General features: G+C 37.6%; 1 protein-coding gene across 2 annotated transcripts in view; it reads left to right on the forward strand.

Moving 5' to 3' along the window:
• The window catches only part of thbs2a (thrombospondin 2a), a 37,315-nt gene that overhangs the window by 6,152 nt on the left and 5,058 nt on the right, over positions 1–26,105 (forward strand). For both annotated transcript variants that reach the window (XM_053479837.1, XM_053479838.1), the window contains 16 exons: positions 3,096–3,289; positions 4,343–4,483; positions 4,574–4,667; positions 5,641–5,811; positions 7,685–7,861; positions 8,945–9,118; positions 11,039–11,166; positions 11,396–11,548; positions 16,138–16,356; positions 16,449–16,556; positions 17,187–17,346; positions 18,238–18,356; positions 20,335–20,569; positions 24,312–24,539; positions 24,622–24,893; positions 24,996–25,093. In XM_053479837.1, coding sequence (XP_053335812.1) covers positions 3,096–3,289; positions 4,343–4,483; positions 4,574–4,667; positions 5,641–5,811; positions 7,685–7,861; positions 8,945–9,118; positions 11,039–11,166; positions 11,396–11,548; positions 16,138–16,356; positions 16,449–16,556; positions 17,187–17,346; positions 18,238–18,356; positions 20,335–20,569; positions 24,312–24,539; positions 24,622–24,893; positions 24,996–25,093 — 2,671 coding nt within the window. The remainder of the gene's footprint in view (positions 1–3,095; positions 3,290–4,342; positions 4,484–4,573; positions 4,668–5,640; positions 5,812–7,684; positions 7,862–8,944; positions 9,119–11,038; positions 11,167–11,395; positions 11,549–16,137; positions 16,357–16,448; positions 16,557–17,186; positions 17,347–18,237; positions 18,357–20,334; positions 20,570–24,311; positions 24,540–24,621; positions 24,894–24,995; positions 25,094–26,105) is intronic.

Genomic DNA, 26,105 nt, shown 5'->3' on the forward strand with positions numbered 1-26,105 from the left:
TAGTTAATTTGGCTACGGTATTAAATAAAAATCTAGGAGTAGTTTAGTTATTTTCTATAAGAGTGGAGAGATATGTTGATCTAGCTACACTAAGAGCTTTTCTATTGTTCAGGATGCTCTCCTTCCATGCTATTTGAAATACTAACAATTTAGTTTGACGCCATTTACGTTCTAATTTTCGAACTGTCTGTTTTAAAGAGTGCTTGTGGTTGTTATACCAGGGAGCGAGTTTCTTATCTTTTATAATTTTTATTTTAATTGGAGCTACATTATCTAAGGTATAACGGAACGTCGACTCATCATCAGTCGCCTGATCGAGTTCTGTGGGGTCAGATGGTGATCTAATAAAAGTTGTTAACTCTGGGAGATTACTGATAAAACTTTGTGTGGTATTTGATGTGAATGTACGTTTAGTACGGTAGCGTGGTGCTGCGCATACATCATCACTATAACACACTTTAATTGAGACAAGATAGTGATCTGATATAACTTCAGTGGAGTTGTGAATAAATTTCTTATGCTTAATCCGAAAGATATTATTAAATCTGAAGTGTGACCTGCTTTACGAGTGGGTCCTACTACACACTGATTTACTCCTATTGAGTCAAGTATGGACATAAACTCTCTACGCAGAGGGTCTTCTGGATTTTCGAAATGAATATTAAAATCTCCAGCAATTAACGCTTTGTCTACAGAAAGGACTAGATTTGCACAGCATAATTAGCAGACACATTTCACCATTACTGTAACTGTGCAAAGGAAATTAATGCATTTTTTGGACGCCTTCAGCATTCCTTTACAATGTAGAAAGAAATAAAAATCAGAAGGAAAAGGACTTTTGACTTGTAGTGTACATCAGGCCAACGTCAGGCAGACCTTTGTATGCTGTTAGGGATATTCCAGTTGTATGCTCTTATTTTACAGTCATTTAAATGACATTAAAATATACGTCTAGAATGCAATATATTTTAAAATAAATGATTGCAGCTCTGTACCAACCTTAATGTATAAACTTAAGTTGAACTCTGTCTAAATTATTAATACAAAAAAAATCTAATTTTGTAAGATCTTACACCTTGTTTATGCTAACTTGTACTTTTTCGTCATCGGCCAAATACCTGTTTGGTAATTGGAAAGTGAATCAAAAAATCAAAAAAGTAGATTAGGTTTTTACCTTAAAGCAGATTACAATTCAATGACTCCAGCAGATGAAAATTCACTCATACCACTTCAGCACTGTTATTTCTGCAGATAAAACACTAATCCCAGTAAAAATATTCAGTTTAGATTTTTTTTATTACTATTTGTTGGTGCAGGTGTTTGTTTACATTGAGCAAGTAGCTTATTAGTAAATAATTTTAAAGCAGATTAATAAATCTGGCACATAACTGTTCAAAACATCGCTTTTACTCAACTTTGATTTGACTTATGGTGTAGGTTAAACTCAGTTAAACTGCTGGTTTTACCACAGTCAATTGTGGTATCATAAAGTGGAAGCGATTGGGAACGACAGCAACTCAGCCACGTAAAATCGAGCAGGGTCGACGAATGCTGAGACACATACTGTAGTGCACAGAGGACTTTGCCAACTTTCTGCAGAGTCAACAGTTACAGACTTCCAAACTTCATATGGCTTTCAGATTAGCTCAAGAGCAGCGTGTAGAGAGCTTCATGGAATGGGTTTCCATGGCCAAGCAGCTGCATCCAAGCATTACATCACCAAGTGCAATGCAAAGCATCGGATGCAGTGGTGTAAAGCACACAGCCACTGGACTCTAGAGCAGTGCAGACCTGTTCTCTGGAGTGACAAATTACTGTTTTCTGTCTGGCAGACGAGTCTGGGTTTTGACAGTTGGCAGGAGAACAATACTTGTTTGACTGCATACAAGTGTAAGTATAAAGTGTGCCAAGTGTAAAGTTTGGTAGAGGGGGGGATTATGATATGGGGTTGCTTTTTAGGAGTTGGGCTCGGCCCCAGAGTTCCAGTAAAAGGAAATTTAATGCTTCCGCAGACTAAGACATTTTGGACAATTTCATACTCCCAACTTTGTGGCAACAGTTTGAGGATGGCCCCTATTGTTCCAACATGACTACGCACAAGTGCACAAAGCAAGGTCCATAAAGACATGGATGAGATAAGATGAGATGACCCCAACCCGATAGATGTCCTTTGGGACATATTAAGGTGGAGACTGCAAGCCAGGCCTTCTTGTCAAACATCAGGTCTGACCTCAAAAATGTGCTTCTGGAAGAATGGTCAAGAATTCCCATAAACCTTGTGGTAAGCCTTCCCAGAAGAGTTGAAGCTGTTATAGCTGCAAAGAGTGGGCCAACATCATATTAAACTCTATGGATCAAGAATTTGATGTTACTTAAGTTCATATGCATGTGAAGGCAGGAGAGTGAATACTCTTGGCAATAAAATGTATCTAAGTATTGCCAAAGTTTCAATAAATTCTGTCCAGCGGTCGATCTAAGTTGCACATAAACAATCTAGCTCATAACTTCTATTCAACGTTTTGCTTTCATTCATGCCTCAGGTTTAACTTCAGGCAAATACCAAAGTACTGCCAAAGTTTAATTAAATTCTATCCTGGACAGACATACAGACAGGCATACAGACAACAATTTTTCTGAGACTGGGTTTGTGTCCTCCGATATATGAAACGTAAAGATATCATTGAAAGAGCGAGGTCTGACCGATGCACAAACAAAACCTTTCTTTTATTTATATAGATGTATAATTTGGAGAGGTAAAGTAGTAAACATTTAAAGGGGGCTGAAATATCTCCAGGTATTATCAGGGTGTTTGTTTATTCTTTCAAATCCTTGTTTCTAAAATTCACCGGGCGATTCTAGCACCCACAGTGGTTACTCTTGATTGTTCTCCTCCCTAAGTAGCCAAAAGAAAAAAGTCATCAGCCAGTTACCAATTTCAACACTGCTGACCTTTACAGTGGGTCTAGATTTGCACTGCTTAGTTGAAAAATATGGTTTTCACAAACATGTCTGGGTTAGAAACATACATGCCTGCATATCATAAATGTTTGTCTATCTGTCTATTTCTATTCGTGTTTAAACTGGATATTTCTTAGATAATGTGAACACCGCAAACGAGGGTGAAGACATCATGGGCGTCAGTCCAGCACTCTCCACTAACTTTATCGGGCAAAATGTGAAGGAGTTGGAGACGTGTGAACACTCTTGTGAGCAGCTGAGCTCCATGTTGCAGGAACTCAAAGGACTCCGCATAGTGGTCGGAAACCTTATAGATGGCCTACAAAAAGTGGTAGGTTTTTTACTCAAATTATTGTAAATGATCTCTTTTAACAGTCAGGAGAAGTTTCCTGCCAATTACCTATAACCACTTCAAAATTTAATTTAAATGAAAGTACATTAAAGGAAAAGAATAAAAATCATTAAAGGAATTTCTTTATTCTTATAACAGGTCTTAAAAACGAACTTATAGCCTGTATTAGTATATTATGTTTTGTCCTGGTGTTTAATAGATAGACATATGGATAAACTTTTGAAATGGTATTAATAATTATAAATATATTTATGGCAATTAGAATTTAAATATAAATACATGAATTTGATTACATACTTACAGTATGACTTAATGGACCACTCATAATTTTACTGGAATGTAGAGAACAAAACAATTACTCCTATAAATGGGACTTCTAGCTAGTACAGTATAGGCATATATATGTTAATCTACTGTATCATCACTAAACAGTACTTGGTTAATTAAGCTTAAGTAGTAGAATTCCGGCAGTTGGGATTTTTTCTCATTCATTTCATCAGGTTAGAGTGTTTCCCTGTTTCTGAGTGAGAGCCGAGACATGTCTGGCTGTGTTTAAACATCACTCTTTTTTCCTTTGGGAGCATCCCAGCAGTGAAAGAGTTTTGGCACGATCGCTGGGAAATTCAGCTGCTGCTGAACACACTTGGTCCCTAAGGCTCTTGCAGACCAAGTGGTGTGCCACTTTTTGGATTCACATCACTCTCTGTCTTTCTCTCTCTCTTCCTCTGATATTCTTTTTCTAACACATACACACACTCCGAAACACATGCTGTTAATTTCTTAAGTCTTTTTCCACACAGCTAAACCCATATGCCTATTTTGGCATACAGTATTCTCATAAACCTGAGTATGTCACTGAGTTAATAGCTGATTAGACATGCATTTTACAAACAGCATCTCTCTGATTGTCCATGTTTCTCATGTCTTTTATTCCTTTATCAATAATATGTACAGTTAAATGCGTTATATTTGCTATAAATCAAGTCATATATCCACATATCACTCAGGAACATTGTTTTTTATGTCTTTCAGAATGAGGAAAATGAAATCATGAAGAAGACTCTGGGCAACATTAAAAATATCAAACACAACCATATGTGCTGGCAAGATGGCCGCTTGTTCGAGGATAAAGAAGACTGGGTTGTGGATAGCTGCACCAAATGCACTTGTCAGGTAGAAGACTTGGATGAGGGAGATTTGGATTATAAAGGCTTGTAATAAATGTCATTATTTTCCTTTACGGGCCCTTCTTTTTGTTGGTAGGAATCAAAGATTGTGTGCCATCAGATTACTTGTCCTCCTGTGGCCTGTGCTATTCCAGTTTTCCTGGATGAAGAGTGCTGTCCAATGTGTCTGCGTGAGTAGAATTAATTATGATCAATCAAACCCAGGAGACAACACATACTGTATCTGAATCTGTTTCCTTTTACATTATTAGTTATGCCTTAGTATACCAAGAAATCCTGTGTTCAGATTAGAGTGTGGAGTTTGAATGAAGTTACCATGGTGACATGGCGCATCAGGTAGCATTTCCACCTCATAGTCCTGGATGCAAGCCTGGATGCTTTGTGTAAAGTTTTACATGTTCTTTTCATGTTCCTCATGGGTTCTATGTTTTCCTTCCAATGTGTCAGTGTATAAATTGTTTCTAGGTGAACATGAGTATGTAAATAAGTGTGAATGGTTCTGTATGGTGATGGACTTGTGTCCAAGCTGGTGTGAATCCTCTGGATACACCCTGACCCTGACCAGGATAAAGTAGCTTCTCACTCACTCACTCATCGTTCATACTGTACCACTTAATCCTGTATACAGGGTCGCGGGGGTTCTGGAGCATATCCCAGGAAACATTAAGGCATGAGCAGAGACAGGGTCCCAATCAGTTGAAGGACACACACATACAGTACACACACTCATTCACACACTAAAGGCAATTTGGCAATGCTGACTGTGGGAGGAAACCGGAGTACCCGGAGGAAACCCACCAAGCACAGAGAGAACATGCAAACTCCATGAACACAGAGATGGGAATTAAACCTGGACAGTGCTAACCACTACGCCACAATGTCACCAGAGTGGCTACTGAAGACGAATAAATGAAGTTTGTTAGCTACCATGCATGTATGACTGGAAAGAAATTCAGATGTTATCTACAGTATATCTGGGCCAGCAGGGTAAGTGTAGATAAGTCATATAACGCAGCTGTGCTACTTTGTCACCCCAACAGTGAAAATGGGGTTTAGTTGCACTAATACTGGAGTTCTATTCTTAGCATGAGCTGAAAAAGTTGATGGACTAATGAAGTGTTTCTGTTATATGACTGTTCGCAGCCAAGGACAGTGAGGACGGCTGGTCACCCTGGGCTGAGTGGACAGAATGCACAGTCACATGTGGGACAGGCACCCAGCAGAGAGGCAGGTCATGTGATGCAACCAGCAACCCCTGTAGTGGTCCTTCTATCCAGACCCGCACATGTAGTTTGGCTAAATGTGACAGTCGAGGTGAGAAAGTACAACTGCTGATTTCAGATGTATGCATGTTGGTATAAAACTGGTCCAAATTATTTTGCATAGTCCATTTCCACATTCTAGTCAATAGACAGATGATTGAACAATGACAATCAGTCTATTTAAAAAGTCCGTTGAGGAACATCCATTTTATATTGCTCCTCAACGATGTTTGTGTGTTAAACAGTGGTTTGCATGGGGAATATTCACTGAAGAGTATAAAGAAATGACATTTTTAAATATGCAATTGTATGGTCTACATTCAAAACATTCGCTCAAACAGCAGTAAACACCATTTCAAAAAAGTCAGTAAACTGCATCTGACAATTATTTTATCTTTTAAATTCCATTAGTGCAGTTAAATATGGAATTTGGCTGGATTTTTATTTATTTTTTTCGAAGAAACTCGAAAAATCAGTCACAGTTCTTCTGGAGACTTTGACTGTTACATGTGTCTGCTTTTTGTATTTAATACATAAAAGCCAACTTTTTTTTTTTTTTTTGGAGACACAGTGTATGTGTTTAACGATTTACGATTTACTCAGAGAGGGAGACAGAAATCTCAAACTTTAATAGAAAAAAAAAAAATAAACATGGAAAAAAAATCAATGATAAGAAAAATAAACTGATAGCAGAAGAGGGATGACCTTATCTGAGAGAGATTTGATTGCATAAAAGAGACTGCTTCGTGCAACCAAAAGCTATTCTGAGACAATAAACCCTTTGCTCAGAAAACAACATGCCAAGCAACTAAAGATATAAACTTACTGAACTTACACTGAAAATAAGGTAAATATTTAGAAAACTTATGATACTGTACATGAACACACATAAGAGACGAGACCGCAGAGAAACATAATTTAAAACATAAGTGTGCAAGTGCCATCTTGTGGTTTGGTATGAAATTTTTCAGGTATATGTGACACTTTAATACGCTTCCTGTTGCACCTTTTTTATTTTTTGCAACATTTAATTTGGTATTTGTAATTTTCTGCTTACTCAGCAGTGCAGAAGTCATAAAACAAAAATCCAAGGCAAAATTAGTTGAAACAAAGTATATTACCTAAAACCTTTGCACAGCACTTTATACCAACTATATATCGGGGGGGGGGGGGGGCTGTTAGAGAGTGGAGGGGAGAGAGCTGTTAGTGTAACGACCCTCCCTACTAATGTCATCTTCTCCATGGTGCATGTACAAAGCCAATTCAGATAGGGGAGGATCCTTTGACCTTGGAGGATTTAAATACAAGGAACTTTCCAACCTACCTTAGACTGAAAAAGCTACTTGGAAAAGTACTAAAACGTTTCTACTAAACTAAGTCAGTTGACATGACTCACCTTCCACATAATATGTAAAACTTTTCCTTTTATGAATGCAACCTCTCTGGGTACAAAAAAAAATAATAATTCATGTTATAATATAGCATTTTATAATCATGTAATAAAAATGTAAATGCAGCTATAAATTTAAAAAAGTTTTCAGTGACTAAGCGGACAATTGCCTTGACATGACAGCTCATGCTCTTAACACAGATTTGGTGATTCATTGTACATGAAATGTTCGACTGTGTAACAAACTCACACTTACAGCTGATTATTTACAGATGTATTCAAGAGTTGAAACCTTTTTATTCTATAATTTATTTAGCTATATTTATATCTGGACTTGTTTATACAGCAGAGAATCAGGAATTTGTTAAAATAGGGCTGATTCCTAAGTACTGCATAAAAAGGGATATGAAAACTGCCTTTAATTAAATAAAAAAATAAAAATATTTAGCAGGTCATATTTCTGTTGGCATGCAATAATAAATGTGTACTGGATCTATTGTATTAAAAAGATCATAAATGGCACTGTGGTTTTCAGTTCGTCAGGATGGAGGATGGAGCCTGTGGTCTCCTTGGTCCTCCTGTTCAGTAACATGTGGTGAAGGCCAGATTACTAGAATCCGCCATTGCAACTCCCCAGTGCCCCAGTTGGGGGGAAAGGACTGTGAAGGAAATGGCAGAGAGACAGAACATTGCGATACCAAGCCCTGCCCCAGTGAGTGACAGCATACACACTTAATATGTTTCATATGATCTGGCTTAATATATTCCATATAAAAATCCTAGATCTCAATAAATTGTTTGTTGAGAACTGCATGGAAACTTGCTTGATTAATTTATTTAATAAATCACTCAACATATCGACATACACACACGTGGAGCTTTCAGGTCAAACTGGGACTAGTGATGAAATGTCCCGTGAATGAAGCTATAAAACTGATTGACATTTACAGAAGACTTCAAGCACAGTACGGTGAGGAGACTCATAGCCGCAGTAAAACATTTGAATGGTGCAAACGTCCAGAGGCCTCCCGAGAATCTGCTGGGGACCAAGGCAAAAAAAGTATTCATGATGATCATCTTATACTGTAAATTATAAATAAGTTTGCCAGCCCTCGGGAAGACCTACAGTACAGTAAGCAGTTGGGGCCTGCTGACAAGCAGCACCACTGCGTACAGTGACGAATGATGATCCCAGTCAAAGTGGTTTGGGGCCATCTGCAGTCGTTCCTATAAACATTCAACAAGTAGAAAGCCTGATCATTGAAAATTAAAAAAAAAATCATTTGCTTGGACATTACAGGAACTCGGTTGGGAGTTATTGTCACATCCCACATACAGTACTGACCTCGCTGCAAGCCATTTCCACATGTTTGAACCATTAAAGGAGTTCAGCGTTTCAAATGTGGAGCAGTTTGATCATGGCTCCAGCATACTGAGAAAACCTTCTACACTGATGGTATTCAAGCACTAATGAAACACTATGATAAGTGTATGAGTGTAGTAAGAGATTAAATAGAGAAATAAAAGTAGTTTTTACTCTCAAAACTGTGTTCTATTATTCAGCAAACAAAAGTCATTGTTTGACTTGAACACCTCTCGTGTATACACAGATCAGCCATAACATTACGCCTGATTAAGCCTGATTTGCCACCTAAACAGTAATGCATTGTGTGTTCTGACACCTTTCCGTCAGAATTATGAATAACCTTTTCAGCAGTTTCAGCGGAGTATCCCCAGGTACTCCGGTTTCCTCCCACAGTCACAAGCTTTTTTTTTTCACCTTATATGCTTGCAGTTAATGGAGGATGGGGTCCATGGTCCCCATGGGCTGTATGCTCACTGACATGTGGTGGAGGACTGCGGAGTCGAAAACGTGTGTGTAATAGTCCTCGTCCACAATATGGAGGAAAAGTGTGCTCAGGAGAAGCTGAAGACACAGGGACTTGCAACAACCAGAACTGCCCCATTGGTATATTAATTGTGCTCACTTCTGTTTGCTATCTAGTTTATCTTGATAAATCTGAATTTATATTGTAATCTTTTAAGGAGTTATTCTTCACATTAGTTGAAAACTGAAAGTTTGGGTACTTAACTTGCCCTGTAATAAAATCAACAATGAGTAAAATCTTCTCTAAAATAAAACATACATGAGCAAACATCAATAAGCATACACACTTAGATGCACTTTCTCCTTTTGTAGTTCTTCTTTTTTAATATTTTCAACATTGTTCATTAATACTTAAGACATTTAATCTATAAACGAACACATATGGAATTATGTGGAAAAAAAACTCACAACTTGTGAGGGTTCACCACTAGAGGGCAATATGTTGTGTTTGTAGTTTTTGTTTGTAGACTCAGTTTCCCAGAAGGCACCTCTGTCAGGTGACACGGATGCTCACCTAAACTGAGGATGCTCATTAGATTCCTTATAAATAGCTGTTAGTTCTGGGAAACTGGGTCAAGCATTAATGTTAATTTCAGTTCGGTTAAGTGGGTCTTGTCTTGTTCTGTTTTAGTTTGTTTAGTTGGCATTTGGTTTATGGAGCTTTAAGTTTATATTTGTCATTATTTAGTTTGTCTCTGTGTCTCCTAGCAGGATCAGCCTCTAGGAGAAATAGCCTTTTGTGTTTCTCCTCATGTGTCAGTTTGCATGTTTAGTTCTTTGTCTGTATAAATACTAATCAGTGCACTACTAACCTGCTTAGATCTTAGTCTGTCTAGTCTTCGAGTCTGTCTAGATCTTAGTCTGTTTAGGTACTAACCTGTTCAGCCACTAACCTTTGAAGTTCTTAGTCTGTTTTGTACCTAGTCTGCTGTGTACCTAGTCTGTTCATCCCTTGGGTCTCTGGCTACTAGCCTGTTTAGCAATTAGTCTGTTTAGCTACTAGCTAGCTTAGCAGCTAATGTGCATAACAGCTAGTAGGCCTAGCCAAGTCTGTCGTGTGTGTGTGTCCGTGTCCGCCCCTTGCATGTATTGTCTCTTGTGTTTAGTCCATTAGGCTGTTTAGTGTGTCTTGTCTTGTCTGGTTTGTATCCTCTGTCTGTACTGTATTAGTTTGTGTAATCCCTTGTCTGTGAACTGGTTGATTATTAGTTTTGTTTATAGTATGCTCCAAATTCAAGCCAAATCCCTTTGTTCATGTTTGTTTGGTTTTGTTATAATTAAAAGACTTTCTTTGTTATACCTCATCCCCCTCTGCGTCTATGCCTTGCCACACCACCATGCCCACAGTCCAACACCTAGCAGTTTGTGACACAACTCAGAATATGTTTTAGATTGTCCAAAGTAGAGACCAAGATGAAGAGCTACCTTTACTGCAAACAATAAGTTTATTAGAATGAAAAGCATCAAAAACAAATGATTTACAGCACCACAGATTTATCAATTAGGCAGCAGACATATTTCCACATCCAGAAGGAGAACACATTAATCAGGCCTCCATGGTCAAATTGTAGCAAATGTAGCAAATTGTTGGGCCAAGAAACACAAAGAATGAAGGACAGGGAACACAAGGAAGGAATCCAAGTACTCTTCACCTATGGGAACTCCTTCAAGATTGTTGGGAAACCATTCTAGTTTACTGCTACCTCTTGAGGCTGACTGAGAGATTGGCAAGATTGTGCAAAACCTGTTTTCAAAGCAAAAAAATATAAAACATTCTGGGTTATTTAAGACCTTCTTGTTGACAACATTGAATTCCATATTTGTTTGGTCATAATTTCAATGTCTAAATGTAACAAAAGTAAAAGAAAATGAGAGTGTACAAACTTAGGCTGGTACCTGTGTGTGTGTGTGTGTGTGTGTGTGTGTGTGTGTACTGTATACTGTATACACACACAAGGTTTTAGGTTGTTTTATTTCTTTGTTTTTGTTTCTCTTTATCAGATGGCTGTCTGTCCAATCCCTGCTTTGGAGGAGTGGAATGTACCAGCACACCTGATGGCTCATGGGAATGTGGTCCCTGTCCTGTTGGTTTCCAAGGCAATGGAATATTTTGCAAAGATGTCAATGAGGTAAGGTTTGACACTGGAAAGCATGTGTTAATGCAGTCAGCACAGCGTGAAAGATCCTGCAATTTTCCAGCATGCTCAGATCAGTATCCTTTCACAAAAAGACTGTTCTTTTCAGGATTTTACCAGAATTATAATTTTTTAATTCCTAAGAATAATGCCACACTGTTTTATTTTGTCTGAAATATTGCTGATTTTACTATTAACTTCTTTGTGTGTGTTTCAACCATAGTGCGATCTCGTACCTGATGTGTGCTTTAAAGTCAGTGGACAACAGCGCTGCATAAACACTGATCCAGGATTCCACTGCCTTCCTTGTCCTCCTCGTTACAAAGGCAACCAGCCCTTTGGCATGGGAGTGGAAGTAGCCAATAACAATAAGCAGGTTAGGAAAGCCTCGACACTACTGTGTAATGGTAGTAACTGAACTTTCACTGCAAGTAACTACTTATGTTAAAATCTTGAATTTCCATACACATGTTGGTAAGCTGCTCAAGTCTAAACCATGCATCTTTCTATAATACTATCATATTTTCACTTCCCACTAATTACCATACTGTACCTTGCTAGTGAATTATTTACATTTACATATATGGCATTTAGCAGATTTGCTTAACCAGAGTAACTTTGAAGCCTTTATCAATAAGGTTTTGAAGGTTTTTTAGTGCTAATTTAAGTACTTCTGAATGAGGTAGGTCTTGGACTCCCAGTGACTCAGCTGTTTGATGCTGGGATATTTTTGGCTTTGTAGGCAAGCAGAAGCGTTTTGCATCTATTGCAGGCAGCTACAGGAAACCAGTGAAAGAGTGTAGCAATGAGGTACTAATAGAGAAATTAGGTTTAAAACAAGTCATGCAGCTGTATGCTAGATGAGTTGCAGAAGGTCAAATGGTGCACACAGACAGACCTTCCAGAAGTGTGTTGTTTTGTTTTACTCCAGTTTTTACATGTTAAGGGAGATAACACGCACCTGAATGGGGTGACAGAAATAAATAAATCCTTCTGATGCTGTAATGGAGAACTCAACATAGAGGACTCAGGGACACAGTCTATTTCATCTATTTCGGCTTTAAAGTGAGGTGATTGTTCTATTGGAATACTCAATTTTATCCAAATTCTAACCATCTAGCTTATAAGAGGTAGTTCTGAAATTTCTGAAGGGGCTTAATTGTTTATTATTGTTAATTCTTAATTATTTCATCTACTTTGCAATGCACCAGTTCACCTGGCAGCAAAACAACCCTAAAGATGTTACCATCACCATGCTCAAGAGCTGGTATGGTGTTCTCCGTGTTCTTGGTGCCTTAATGCCCTCTGCTGATTTGTTCCTGACCATCCAAACCAAATTTCCTCTCACCTGCGATATTTAGAAATTTGGTTAGAAATTGCCAAGGAGACATTGATGGATTGTGCACATCTACAGTACAATCCTCTGTAAAGATATGCACTAAGATCCTTGGACTTTGTCACTGTAGTATGCGTTGATTAATCCAATGAATGCTATCAAACTGCCGCCTTTTTACGATGGCTCAGACAAGCGACCATCTGCAATCTTAATTAATAACAAGAAGTTGTAGAATAATTAAAAGTAAATTTTTTTTTTATTGGATACATACAGTGTAAGTATGGATACATTTTTATTGGATACATACAGTGTAAGTATGTATCCAATGTTGTAAACATTAAAGCACTTTTTGTAAGTCGCTCTGGATAAGAGCGTCTGCCAAATGCCTAAATGTAAATGTAAATGTAAAATACTTATCCTCTGCCTTAAACGAAAGACCTCTGGGTAGGCTATTGTGTCTAGCATCTGGAAATTAGCAGTAGATCCTTTGGGTGCTGTGGGTTGAGGGGATTGGATTGATGATTCCATAGACCAGACTGAGATCAGGGGAATTTGTGATGCCAAAAAAAGAGAAATTAGTTATCATGAATGAGATTCTTTACCCAGCAGAAGTTTTTGGTGGGCAACATTACAAATGTTGGACCCCAATAGGTATTATTTTGTTTTTGAAAGAAATGACTATAACTGACTGGGATAATGTTGATCGAATGACCTCAACACACTGTTGCAAATATAATTTAAAAACAATATTTAACAAATGTAATTCCTTAAACCAAATGCATCCTTAAGATACTCACACTGCTGCGGGTAGCCTTTTTTTTCTTTCTTGCTGTATCTAAGTCAATGCCCTTAGCAGCATTTAAGCCCTGGGTCCTGATAGTGAGAGTGTTGAATGCTTAAGGAAGGAATTTTTGCAAATACCATTCTACAGTGTGTTATAGAAAATTTTGGTATCACACACACTTAGAACGGACCAATCATAGGTTAACATGGATTTGCTCAAATGCATTTGCATCATTGCCTCAGTGTAATCATTAAGATATTCCACGCGACATGTTTACAGTGAGGTCAATACGTTTTTGATCAACCTGTGATTTTGCAAGTTCTCTTACTTAGAAATCATGGAGGGTCTACAATTTTCAGCATAGGTGCATTTCCACTGTGAGAGACAGAATCTAAAATGAAAAATCTGGGAAATTTACATTGTATGATTTTTAAACAACAGGTCTTTGAGGGTCAGAAATCTGGCTGATAAGCAAGTAATCAAATACTTATTTGACACAGTAATTCACGAACAAATTGGTAAAAAATCATATGTGATTTCCGAATTTTTCTTTTTAGATTCTGTCTTTCACAGTTGAAATGCACCTATGCACCATGCACCCCTCCATGATTTCTAAGTAAGAGGACTTGCAAAATCACAGGGTGATCAAATACTTAATGACCTCACTGTATATACTGTTGTCTCTACTATGCGTTTGAACTGGGATGAGTAATATGATAATGTGTCTCAGCAACACAATTCACACAATCCATTATTGAAGCTGTTTGCATTCCTGAGCGATGAAATTCTAATGGGAAGAGAAAGATAACGGGACATGATGCGCTCTGGAAGTGAAGTCTCATAATAAGGCACTAATGGTTTGGACCCCTACCACACAGAAGAGCAGAGTCAACAGTCTGTACAAAACATAAGGTCAACTTAGGTTATGGACACACACACAGGAAAGAAAAAGCATAAAAGACATGTTAAAATATCCTCTTCAAGTGCAGTAGTGCAGACACTTAGCAAAGCTATGTGGGATACTGCAGTGTAGCTGTACTGTTCAAGTGTGACATGCCTAAATATTGAGCAATATCATTTACTGACTTTCGACAATTAGTTTAATTTCCAAATTGACACTTGTCCTTTGTCTCTTGCTTTTGCTATCACTAGCAAAGGCTTTGTCACTTTTTATGCAATTCGTATTTAGTAAAGAAAAAGAGAGAGAATTCTCAACACTCGAGCGATATGCACACATTGTGTGTGGGACGTGTGGTGTTTGTCCAGTTCTCCAATTGGGATTTCTTAATTCTGTTCCTGTATATACTTTTTTTTTTGGGCCAGGGGTAGCTTAGTGGTTAAGGCATTGGACTACGGTTCGGAAGATTCCAGGTTCAAACCCCACAACCACCAAGTTGCCACTGTTGGGCCCTTGAGCAAGGCCCTTAACCCTCAACTGCTCAGATGTATAATGAGATAAAAATGTAAGTCGCTCTGAATAAGAGTGTCTGCCAAATGCCCAAATGTAAATGTAAATATATTTACGGGACCACAGATGTAATGGTTGATATTTTGCTGTTTTTAGGTTGTATTTGCAACTTTATTTTGGGGTTATTCATTTGACATTATTTCATCCAAGTAATTTTATCTTTTAAAAACAACAACCTAATTGCTGCTATATGAGGTGGTATCTAAAAGTTTCAAGATTAGCTTAATTTACAAGCTCTGTATTTTCACCATACTGTATATTCTCCCTCAGAGACCTGGGCGTTAAATTCCCTATTCGTGGTCTGTCCCGGGGGACGAATTATCGATGCACAATGCATATCGAAAAAGACAATGGCCATGCATTTGGTCGAGCTGTGGACCGGTCTCGCCATTTTCAGTTGTAGAGATGATGGATTCTTCCACTGCTTCGTCTTAGGGTTGTATCCATACACCCAATTTCCTCACTAGTAATGATCCACAACATGAGGGACGGGTCATCCATGGCACGCTGGCAGACTTTGATGCATGTTCCTTCTAATCTCGGGTTAGCAGCTTGAGGATGAACTGTGCAGCAACACAGCACAAATCACACGGCCTAATTGTCTGCACTGTTCCACATAATATAGTGGCAGCAATGTTATGGATTGTTCTCTGAAGATCATCATGCACAAGTTCCTGAATGGTTTCAACATATTCAGGGGTTCAGATCATTGAAGGTCTTCCTGATCTGTAGTCATCTTCCAGTGATGTTATCCTGTATACTCTTGATACGCGCTTGCAACCCAAAACACCTTGAATGACTCATTACAGCCTTAACATAAACTTGCTGATTCATGTCAAACGTCTCTTTGGCAGATTTGCCCATTTTTACACAATTTTACGTTTACTCTTTGTTCTAAGTTGCACACTAAATTATGAAGGTCGGTTTTCCCTGTGACTGTTGGTCGTGTTACAAAACTAGTCTCGGAACATTTCGATACCATCTTGTATGAACATGCCCTGGGATGGGATCCTCCAAGATGTATTTTTTTATTCCGGCAGTTGTCTGCCAATGAAGAATTGATGATTACTGGCAAGAAATTAGATCATAAACCCCCAGACAACAAACTAGCAGTTTGATCTGCATCTAATAATAATCTTCAAAAAGTTTCATAGAAGGTACCCATATGTACAGTATATATGGGTTGTTCAATCAATATATGGGTAATATTCAAGAGTAATCTACTTGTGAACAATTCCTAGTATGTTTTTCACAGAATGTTTAACACTAATACTTTGCTCACCTATGTACAAGCAGTATAATGTAATAAAAGACCCCAAAAAGGCTATATCAGAGGAGAAAGGCCTGACAACTTTAAACCATTTTTTAATCCCACAGATTTGTGAACCTGAGAATCCTTGCAAGGATAAGAGCCATAGTTGTCATAGGTCTGCTGAGTGCATTTACCTCAGCCACTTTAGTGACCCAATGTACAAATGCCAGTGTAAGATTGGCTATGCTGGAGATGGTTTTATCTGTGGAGAAGATTCTGATCTGGATGGTTGGCCCAACCAAAACTTGGTGTGTAGAGCTAATGCCACGTACCACTGCAAGAAGGTAAGCAGCCAATATACAATGGCACTATTATAATTATGAGGAAATATAATTTGTTAATTACTTTGCTTTCTTGTCGTGAATTATTCCTACAGGATAATTGTCCCAGACTTCCTAATTCTGGGCAGGAGGACTTTGACAAGGATGGCCAAGGAGATGCATGTGACAAGGATGATGACAACGATGGAATTATGGATGAGAAAGTGAGAGATCAAAGAAAAAACATTGCTAATCATTCTTGTAAAGATTTTTGTAAATTCAGTTGTTAGTGCAATAGTCTCTCTCATCTCCACAAGGGAACTCAGGCTTTTATTTGTAGTGACCCTTAGGTTCTCGGTCACTAAATTGTAGAAGCATCTCAATGAACACTGATAGGAGTAGAATGTGTGTCACTCTACCCAAAGCTCAATTCGAACATAACAAAGGGCCTGAATACTTATGCAAATGGTATATTTCAGTCTCTACATTAAATTAAATTACCAAAAACTTTTTTTTTTAAACTAAAAAAAACAACAACATATATTTACTTTGTCATTGTGGAGTATTGTGTGTAGAATGATGAGGAAAAAAAGAGCACATTTTAAGATAAGTGTGAAACATAACAAAATGTGAAAACGCTCTGAAAAGTTTCCGTTAGTTTGCTATATATCTCTCTGCCTGTGGATTAGGCATGCTTTTGACAGAACTTAACGGCACATTTTTGTGGATAAAGATTTTTTTTTTTTTAAACTTAGGTCATGTGGAAAGAAAAAACAAAACTAAGGACAAAAACTCAGCTTTTAAAAATGCCCAGCTATGTGTGGACTCGGCCTGAATTTTCTTGTTCTCCACAGGACAACTGCCCTCTCCTCTTTAACCCCAAGCAGTATGATTATGATAAGGACGATGTGGGTGATCGGTGTGATAACTGTCCGTATGAACACAATCCAGCTCAAATTGATACCGATCAGAATGGGGAAGGAGATGCCTGTGCTGTGGACATTGATGGGGATGGTATGATCTAACTTTGTAATTTTCTGCTCAGATAAATGTCAAAAGGACAATGGGATAAGTTGACATAAAATGCAGATACAAGTACAAATTACTGGCATTAATGAGAATAAAAGTACCAGCCTACAGGCAGCATGGTGGCTTAGTGGTTAGCACTGTCACCTTGCATGTCCAGGGTCCGGGTTTGATTCATGGCCAGGTTTGATTCTTGCCTCTGTGTGCATGGAGTTTGCGTGATCTCTCTGTGCTGTGTGGGTTTCCTCCGGATACTTCGGTTTCCTCTCACAGTTCAAAGACATACAGATTAGGCTGATTAGAGTTCCCAAATTGCCTGTAGTGTGTGAGTGTATGTGTGTGTGTGCCCTGCGATGGATTGGCACCTTGTCCAGGGTATACCCCACCTCATGCCCTAAGTCTCCTGGGATTGGCTCCAGGCCCACATGACCCTGCATACAGGATAAAGCGGTATAAAAGATGAGTGTGTGTGAATGTGTGTGTGCCCTGTGATCGATTGGCACGCTGTCCAGAGTGTACCCAGCCTCATGTTTCCTGGGATAGGCTCTAGGCCTGGGATTAAGCGGTATAGACGATGAGTTAGTGAAAGAGTACCAGCCTACATGCTGGGTCCCACATACAGTGTACATACAGTATATTTTTATATTATCTATTAAATCTAAGAAGGAGAACAGCTTATTACATTATTTGTGATTGCGTTGTTGGTATAATCTTACACTGTTTCAAGTAATACTATTTACAAATGTTGCTAAAACCAGCTGTAGAACTATGGCCAAGATTTCAGACAGCTTCCGTTATGATAGTGCCGAAGCTTCTAATTCATCCATAATCATGAGAAAGCAAATCTTAAAATGTCAACTCTTACTGTTTGTGTTCCAGGTATCTTAAATGAAAATGACAATTGCCCATATGCATATAACAATGATCAGGAGGACACTGATATGGATGGAGTGGGAGACCAGTGTGACAATTGTCCTCTGTTGCATAACCCTGATCAGGTACTATTGGGACATTTTATGGCATCTAGTCTATGACACCACACCATTATACAGATGACCCACAGATATGCATGTCACTATGTAAGCTAGTTAACTGGGTTAACATCAGGAATAAGTCAAAAATGCAAAATAAAATCTAGCCAAGTTAATGTCCAAATATGTATAATGGGAGAATTGGGGCTCAGTGGCAGACTTCTCATCTCCCATGGCCCAGGTTAGATTCCTAGCTAATGCCCCAAGTCAAGCCACTTGATGCAGGACAACAATAGTGCCAATCACAAGGTTCAACCTGTGTTGGTAAAAGTTAACTGTTCGCCCTGGATGGTCTGGTGTGGAAACGCCTTAATGGGAGCAACTAAAATCTGCTACCATAAGAAAAAAGACTGCTATAACACAAACAGTAGCTAGTAGACATATATGCAAGAATAACATTTATTTCTTTAAAGAGAGAATGACAGAGATGGAGAGGACAGAGGCAGACTTGGAGGCCAGCTTAACACTATGATTGCTTTCTTAAACCATTCTTAACGAATTTGACAAATCCTAAACAGTTTGACGGGGCACATTAGCCTGTTGAAAGACCTATTGCCATTAGGGAAATACCACTTTAGTAAAGGAGTGTACCTGAAATAATGTTCAGAGGTTAATGTTTAGGATTTTTTAGAAGTTTTTAATGACAAGGTTTTTCAGCAGATCATTGCTGGGAGCATCAAACCGCTTCTGCCTCCTTGTCTTTATCACATAGTGCATCCTGGTGCCATCTCTTACCCTTCAATTAGCAATTAGTTACACACACACACACATCCCGCCATTCACATACTGTAAAAATTAAAAGTAGCGAGCTGTTTCAGCATGTTTCAACATTTGCGCGTTTCAGCATGCTTCTATCATAGCCAGCGGATTCATCAGCGATCCTTTCGTTTGGAGGTTAAAAGTTGCACTTACAACAGCTGAATAAAAAGAACTGTTTTCATTTCATTGCTGATTATTTTAAAGGGGATGATTATTTTCTATACCCATTGTGTGTGTGCGTGTGCATGTATATGTATGTGTGCGTGGGCATGTATGTGTGTGTGTGTAATATTAAATAGTAATCCTTTCTGATACCATTACAGCTATCTAGGTACAACATACTGTAGCAGTGTGCCTAAGACAGTGTATGATGTTTTAAATGTAAAATGCAATATATTAAATAGTACATTTCTATACTGTATATAGGAAACCAGTGCTTATATTTACTAATATTTTGCAATATATGAATGGAGCATGTATGGATATATACAGTTCATTGCAATGAAGACAAAAAAACATTATACTTATACTTATAATTGTTCTAGTAAAACTTGAAATTTTATGCATGTGTAAAAATTATACACACTTTTACTTTGTCAAAGTGCTCTGATTAATGCCTATTAAGTCCATTTAGTTCAAACTACATACAACATATATATGAAGAAATACATATATGTCATCAAATTTAATGTATTATAAAGTATATTGTTGAATATAAAATTATATTTATTTAAATATACATTTGAATATATATATTTCTCAATATATTTCTTAAATATATTTTTAATATAGTTTTAAATATGAATATCTTATTTCCTGTTATCATTAGTCAGTATCAGTTAGTGTAGCAACAAGGAATATTAACATTATAAAATCTGGTCAATTTACCAGTAGATCAGAACACTAAATCATTAAATATATTTACAGTTAATATATAGAGAAATATACTGTATTTTCTTCGCGTAAGGGAAGCACATTCTATTCAGTTTATTTCTTATAGTTGTAATGTTTACTGTGCTGCATATTTTTAAAAGCATCTTCACTTTACATATATATATACTATATACTACTGTAGATGTGTATGTAATAGTTCTTACTTTCAAAAATGTTATATATTTATTGTATGCACATTCTTACAGAAGTTTAATGTGACCACTTTTTCTGATGTATTGTTTAATATCCACAGGCTGATACAGATAATGACCTTGTAGGAGATCAGTGTGACAACAACCAGGACATTGATGAGGATGGCCATCAAAACAACCTAGACAATTGCCCTTATGTTCCTAATTCCAATCAGGCAGATCATGACAAGGACGGTAAAGGAGATGCTTGTGACTTTGATGATGATAATGATGGAATTCCTGATGACAAAGACAACTGCAGGCTGGTAGCCAACAAAGACCAAGTGGACTCGGGCGGTAGGTCAAGTGTCATAGAAACTTGTGTATATATAATGTGTGACCATCATATCAAGTCATGATTTATGGTGCACAGGGTAGTTTTGTGCTATGAACATCACAAAATCCTCATTTAAATATTCTGAAAATAGAAGGTCCTTCTTGTAATCTAACATTGGCTCTGGTCATATACCAGCAAACCGGACATGATACAGTAATAAACCTGGTATCAACCCTAATGGGTCTTTCATTTTCACATTACCAGTTGTATAAATAGGTTTAACTTTTAAAAATGTTCAATACAATCATATCATATAACTCTATGGACTATAAATTGTTAGCTCTATGAGCTACAAGCTAGTTGTGTATGTCTAGCTTGACTCATCTAATGTCTGGTCCACACCCCGATACATACGGTAGAGGTAAATGCACTGACGATGACAATTTAATTTAGTAGCCAATTTAGTGTTCCACATGTGGCTACACATGATATTAGGGCTCTTCATCACACAATCCTTTTTTTTTAAGCATTTCTTTTCTAACATTCCTCCATGTGCCCGTATAAGTTCTTGTGTTTCCTTTTTGTCTTTGTCAAATCTTGCATGTTTTTCACCTGACTAAGCTTTGGCTATTACCTTTTTGAGATTGTTCTTATGTCCAGTTAACCTACAGCAAAAGTGCATTAGATAAGGAGGGAGAGTGCACCCTGGCTGCATATTCCCTCCAGATGGATTTCTCCTGCAGTACCAATTTCATTGACACCTCGGTGAACCCAAAGACCAATGAAAAAAAACTGGGCGGAATTTGTGCTGGTCATCAAGGGAGATCTAGGCCTCAGGAATTTTGCAGAGTTGGAAGTAGTTCTTTATAATCCAGTGTAAGATTTTGGTGGGGGGCGGGCTATAGCTGTTGAGCCTCCTGGAGTAGGAAGAGGCCAAGGCCAACAGCATAGGATGCAAGGGTGAAGAGGCTCCGCATACAGTATAATTTACATTTAGGCATTTGGCAGACACCCTTATCCAGAGTGACTTAAATGTAATCTTATTGTACATCTGAGCAGTTGAGGGTTAAGGGCCTTGCTCAAGGGTGCAACATGGACAACTTGGTGGGCATGGCATTTGAACCTGTGACCTTATGAACCATAGTCCAATGCCTTAACCACTGAGCTAGTCCTATATAATTCCCTGCCCATGTCTCCTAACTTCAGAGTTGGAAACTCTGGTGCTATCTTTGAATGTGATTCAACCCCACCACCTGGATTTGAGAACAATCTCGCTTTGGGGATGTCGTGCTGGAGCCACCACCTAGCTTCAAAGCACATTTGTGCTGGTGCCAACACCTGGCTTAGACACCATTATCATCTTGGTGCAGCCTTGCCTTCATGGACATTGATGCCACATGAAGTCCACTACATGTAGCTGAGAGCATTTTTAAACAGACAGTGCCTTGGATTTATGCACTGTTTACTGACCTTCTGCCACATGTGTTTGTTTTGGTTTCTGTCCTGTGTCCTTCCATGTCTGTTTATTTGTGTCTGCCTCGTGTGTCCTAATTGTTTTCAGGTGTTCCCTGTTCCACAGTCCTTGTGGTTATTTTTATATTTGGAAAATGCTGTCTTGTGATCTCACCAAGCTTTCTGTGTCCTTGCATTTGCTTTTCAGTTTTTGCTCTTATTCCTGTTCTCACTTCAAATTTTTGCTTTAGCCCAGTTTTGGTTGTTTGTTGATTGCATGGATTCTTGGCTCTTTTTTGAGCTTGATTGCTGTTTTAAATTTATTTACTCTGGTTTATCCAAAAAAAGCTTTTGACTTGAATCACCGATATTTGTTCCCATGACCTCACATTGTTTGGTTCATAAAATAAAGCTGGTGCTATTTTCACTTGCAAATAAAAGATGATCAAGCCACTCTAAACGTCACTAAAAACAACCTTATGAATCGTAGATTTACACATTCAATTAAACTCTCTGTAGGTTACACTTTTAAGAATGAGTCGGTGCTCGTCCTTGGGCAACACAGTTATTTCTGTAAAATATTTATATGAAAACACTTTGAAACCAGGAGCACTCTCTTCTCTGCATGTGCACCTGAACTCACTCATTACATGCTGAACGCTTACACTCTACTAGCGTCCATGCCCAATTCTCTAAACACAAATCTAAACAATGTTACATGACACAGATCTTCTGCTATCAAACCTAAACAATAGACAAACAGATCTTTTAAACTTACATGACAGATATAATCATAAATCACAATATGCTGCTCTAACAGATTCATGACAGCAAAAGACAAACACAATATTCGAAGTCATGAGGATGGCGATTCACATTTACCCAGCATTGATAATGTGTATGAATCTGTCTCCCTGCTTATTACACATTAATCATGTTAATCACAACCCTAACTCAATATGAATTGTGCCTAGTAACTATTCCACAAACTTGCTTTTAACTGAACACATAACTGTATTTTAACAATCACATTCTTACTAAATGGAAAACAAAATACATTTTTAACACCAAGTCTGACTTAACATAAGATGCTAGGTAAACTCGAGACTAGATAAAAGAATGAGACTAGATGACTTAAGCATGCGAGCAATAAGCTAAAAGTTATGACCTTTTACCCAAATTATTAACGCCATTGGTTGCCAATTTAGGCGCGAGCACTCTTAACACCAACTTCACCATTTTGCTACTCTGGTACAAACTACAGTTGCATGAACACATAATACTGTTGTGCATTACCTGAAGATTAATTAAAATCAACTTACCTGTAAAATAATTATCAATTATTTATAAACAATTCTCAGCCATGTGTACACCAATAAGGGTGCCTCCACTATGGTCCCAGTGGTATCTCTGAATATGATTGGATACAGTAATATTTGCTCAATACTCAACATTTCTTACCTCAGGACCAACCAATTGAATAGGAAAACAACCTGACAATTCTCATTTACATTTTATATATGTGATGTGAAAATGTAAAATTAACATGATTTTTTAAAAGAGACCACAGAAAGGTACAGAAACCCTTGTTTTATTTGAATACTTGTAGTCTTGTATAAAAACGCGCAGTTGGGTGCAGCACGTAAGCATGACCAAATAAAAGCTAATAAAGTGTCTTAAAATAAGTTCCTAAATAAAAATCAGTGAAGTTGTAAGAATCTTAAATAGGCATATTTCGGATATTTTTTGGCCAGCTGCTGCTAAAATAACAAAGAGCTAGGCCTTTCCCAATTAAAACTAAAAAATCTGTAGTACACTAATATATCAATACTGTACATATTGGGCTTAATTACAGTTGTGATACCTGTAATGTAGTTATGAAAGTCAAGAGAATTCAGAAGTGTGATCATTTTTGAGATGTCTATGCTGTATCACAAATGGACAAAGGACAAACACTTTACCTTGTCAAAAAAGACTCTTCAGATTTGCGACAACAGCCCTTTGATCTTATGCTAAAACCATTTTCAACAGACAGTTATTTATATGTGTATTATTTTCAGTTAAAATTGTGCAGCAGATTTCACATCCATGAAGTTTAAAACCTCAACCATGCCCACTGTGGCACATCTTATGAGTCTTGACTCTGATTTCAATCATCTAGAGCCAATTTAACATATGAAATCATACTGGATGTCGCATTTTTTTATGTATTCAATTCAGCAGTTTCATTTAAGCATCTTTCAATTGTTGCTTATGTCTTTTGCAAATTGATAAGAAATGTCAATTTTAACAAAATTTTACTTTTTATAGGTGACGGTCGAGGTGATGTCTGCCAAGAAGATTTTGATAATGACGGCATCCCTGACGTTTTTGACATGTGCCCAGAGAACAATGCTATAAGTATGACTGACTTTAGAAAGTTCCAGATGGTGCATTTGGATCCCAAAGGGACCACACAAATCGATCCCAATTGGGTAGTCAAGCATCAGGGCAAAGAACTGGTCCAAACTGCTAATTCTGACCCAGGAATTGCAGTAGGTAAGTTAAAACGTTCTTAAATAGTACCTCATAGTCTCATACCCTGGGTTGGTATCTTAATATAATGAGATTTTTTTTCTAGGCTATGATGAGTTCAATGCAGTGGACTTCAGCGGCACCTTCTATGTGAACACAGACAGAGATGATGACTATGCTGGCTTTGTGTTTGGTTACCAGTCAAGTGGCCGCTTTTATGTGGTTATGTGGAAGCAGATCACCCAAACATACTGGGAAGAGAAGCCATCAAAGGCATTTGGAATCTCTGGTGTCTCCCTCAAAGTGGTTAACTCCACCACTGGCACTGGGGAAAACTTACGTAATGCCCTATGGCACACTGGTGACACCCCTGACCAGGTGAGGCAGATGTGCCAATTTTCTCAAAACAGAAACTTATATTTATACAATAAATAAATATACAATTTATACAATTAATAAATGATAATCACTTTCTTCCAGGTTCGCACTCTGTGGCATGACCCAAAGAACATCGGTTGGAAAGACTATACTGCATATAGGTGGCATCTCATTCATAGACCTAACACGGGATTTATCAGGTGACAACCAGCACATATATATATTTTCCAACCAATAGCCCATAACCTTCAGACTATTGATTATATCAGTACAGTGGCCTGTGAAGGGGTGGCTTATATTAGGCAGCAAGTGAACAGTTCGATCTGAGCAGCTTTGACGAGGGACATATAGTGTTCCACATATGCAGTGGTTAGCACTTGTGTGGTACAAGGAGCATAAAAGTTGGTTTGATAAACATGACCAACCGGAAGGTGGTTAGGAGTTTTTGTATAGGAATGGTTTTAGTCCTAATATTTGGTCAGTAATTCACTTTAAACTTAAAAAATAAAGTTATACACGTTTTAAAAGTTTATTTGAATAGCTTTTTAACAATATAACTTACATAAAGTCCCAAAGCAACTTTAGTTCAAAAATTACCTTAGAAATGTTATACAATGCAAACATATATAGGCATGCATGTACTGAATACATTAAAAAAATGTTTATTCTATGTTAAAGACCAGCGTCATTGTTGAAAAGAAAGGAGTTTGTAGAGATAGTTAAAAGGTTAAAGCTGAAATGAGGCCGAGCAGCTTCACTGTAATCAATGATATTACTATTTCAGATTGAAGCCCACATACATGTCTGCCTGTCTGTATTTCTGTACAACAGAACTCAAAAATCGAAAAAGAAGTTCAGATAAAGATTAAGTTTTGTCCTAAAACAACTCCAGCATGTTATTAGTTACATATACCACTTGATCACAGTTATTTCAGCTGTGAAAATATTAACGAATCCCAGTATAAATATTCAGTTTAGCTTTTCTAATTAATATCTATTTGTGCAGATGTGTGTTTACATCAAACTAGTAGCTTATTGGTAGGATGTTTTACATTATTAAATCTGATTATTAAATGAAAGGTTTTGTATAACCAAGGTGGTAAAAAATGTTGTTGCTCATAAAATCTCCTATTACAAAGATTGTTAAAGATCCTGAGAAACAATTAATACAATACAAAAAATTCAGTTTACGATCAGCCTCTTCCTGTCGAA

Source organism: Clarias gariepinus, chromosome 20, assembly GCF_024256425.1.
Source record: "Clarias gariepinus isolate MV-2021 ecotype Netherlands chromosome 20, CGAR_prim_01v2, whole genome shotgun sequence".
Classification (NCBI taxonomy): Eukaryota; Metazoa; Chordata; class Actinopteri; order Siluriformes; family Clariidae; genus Clarias; species Clarias gariepinus.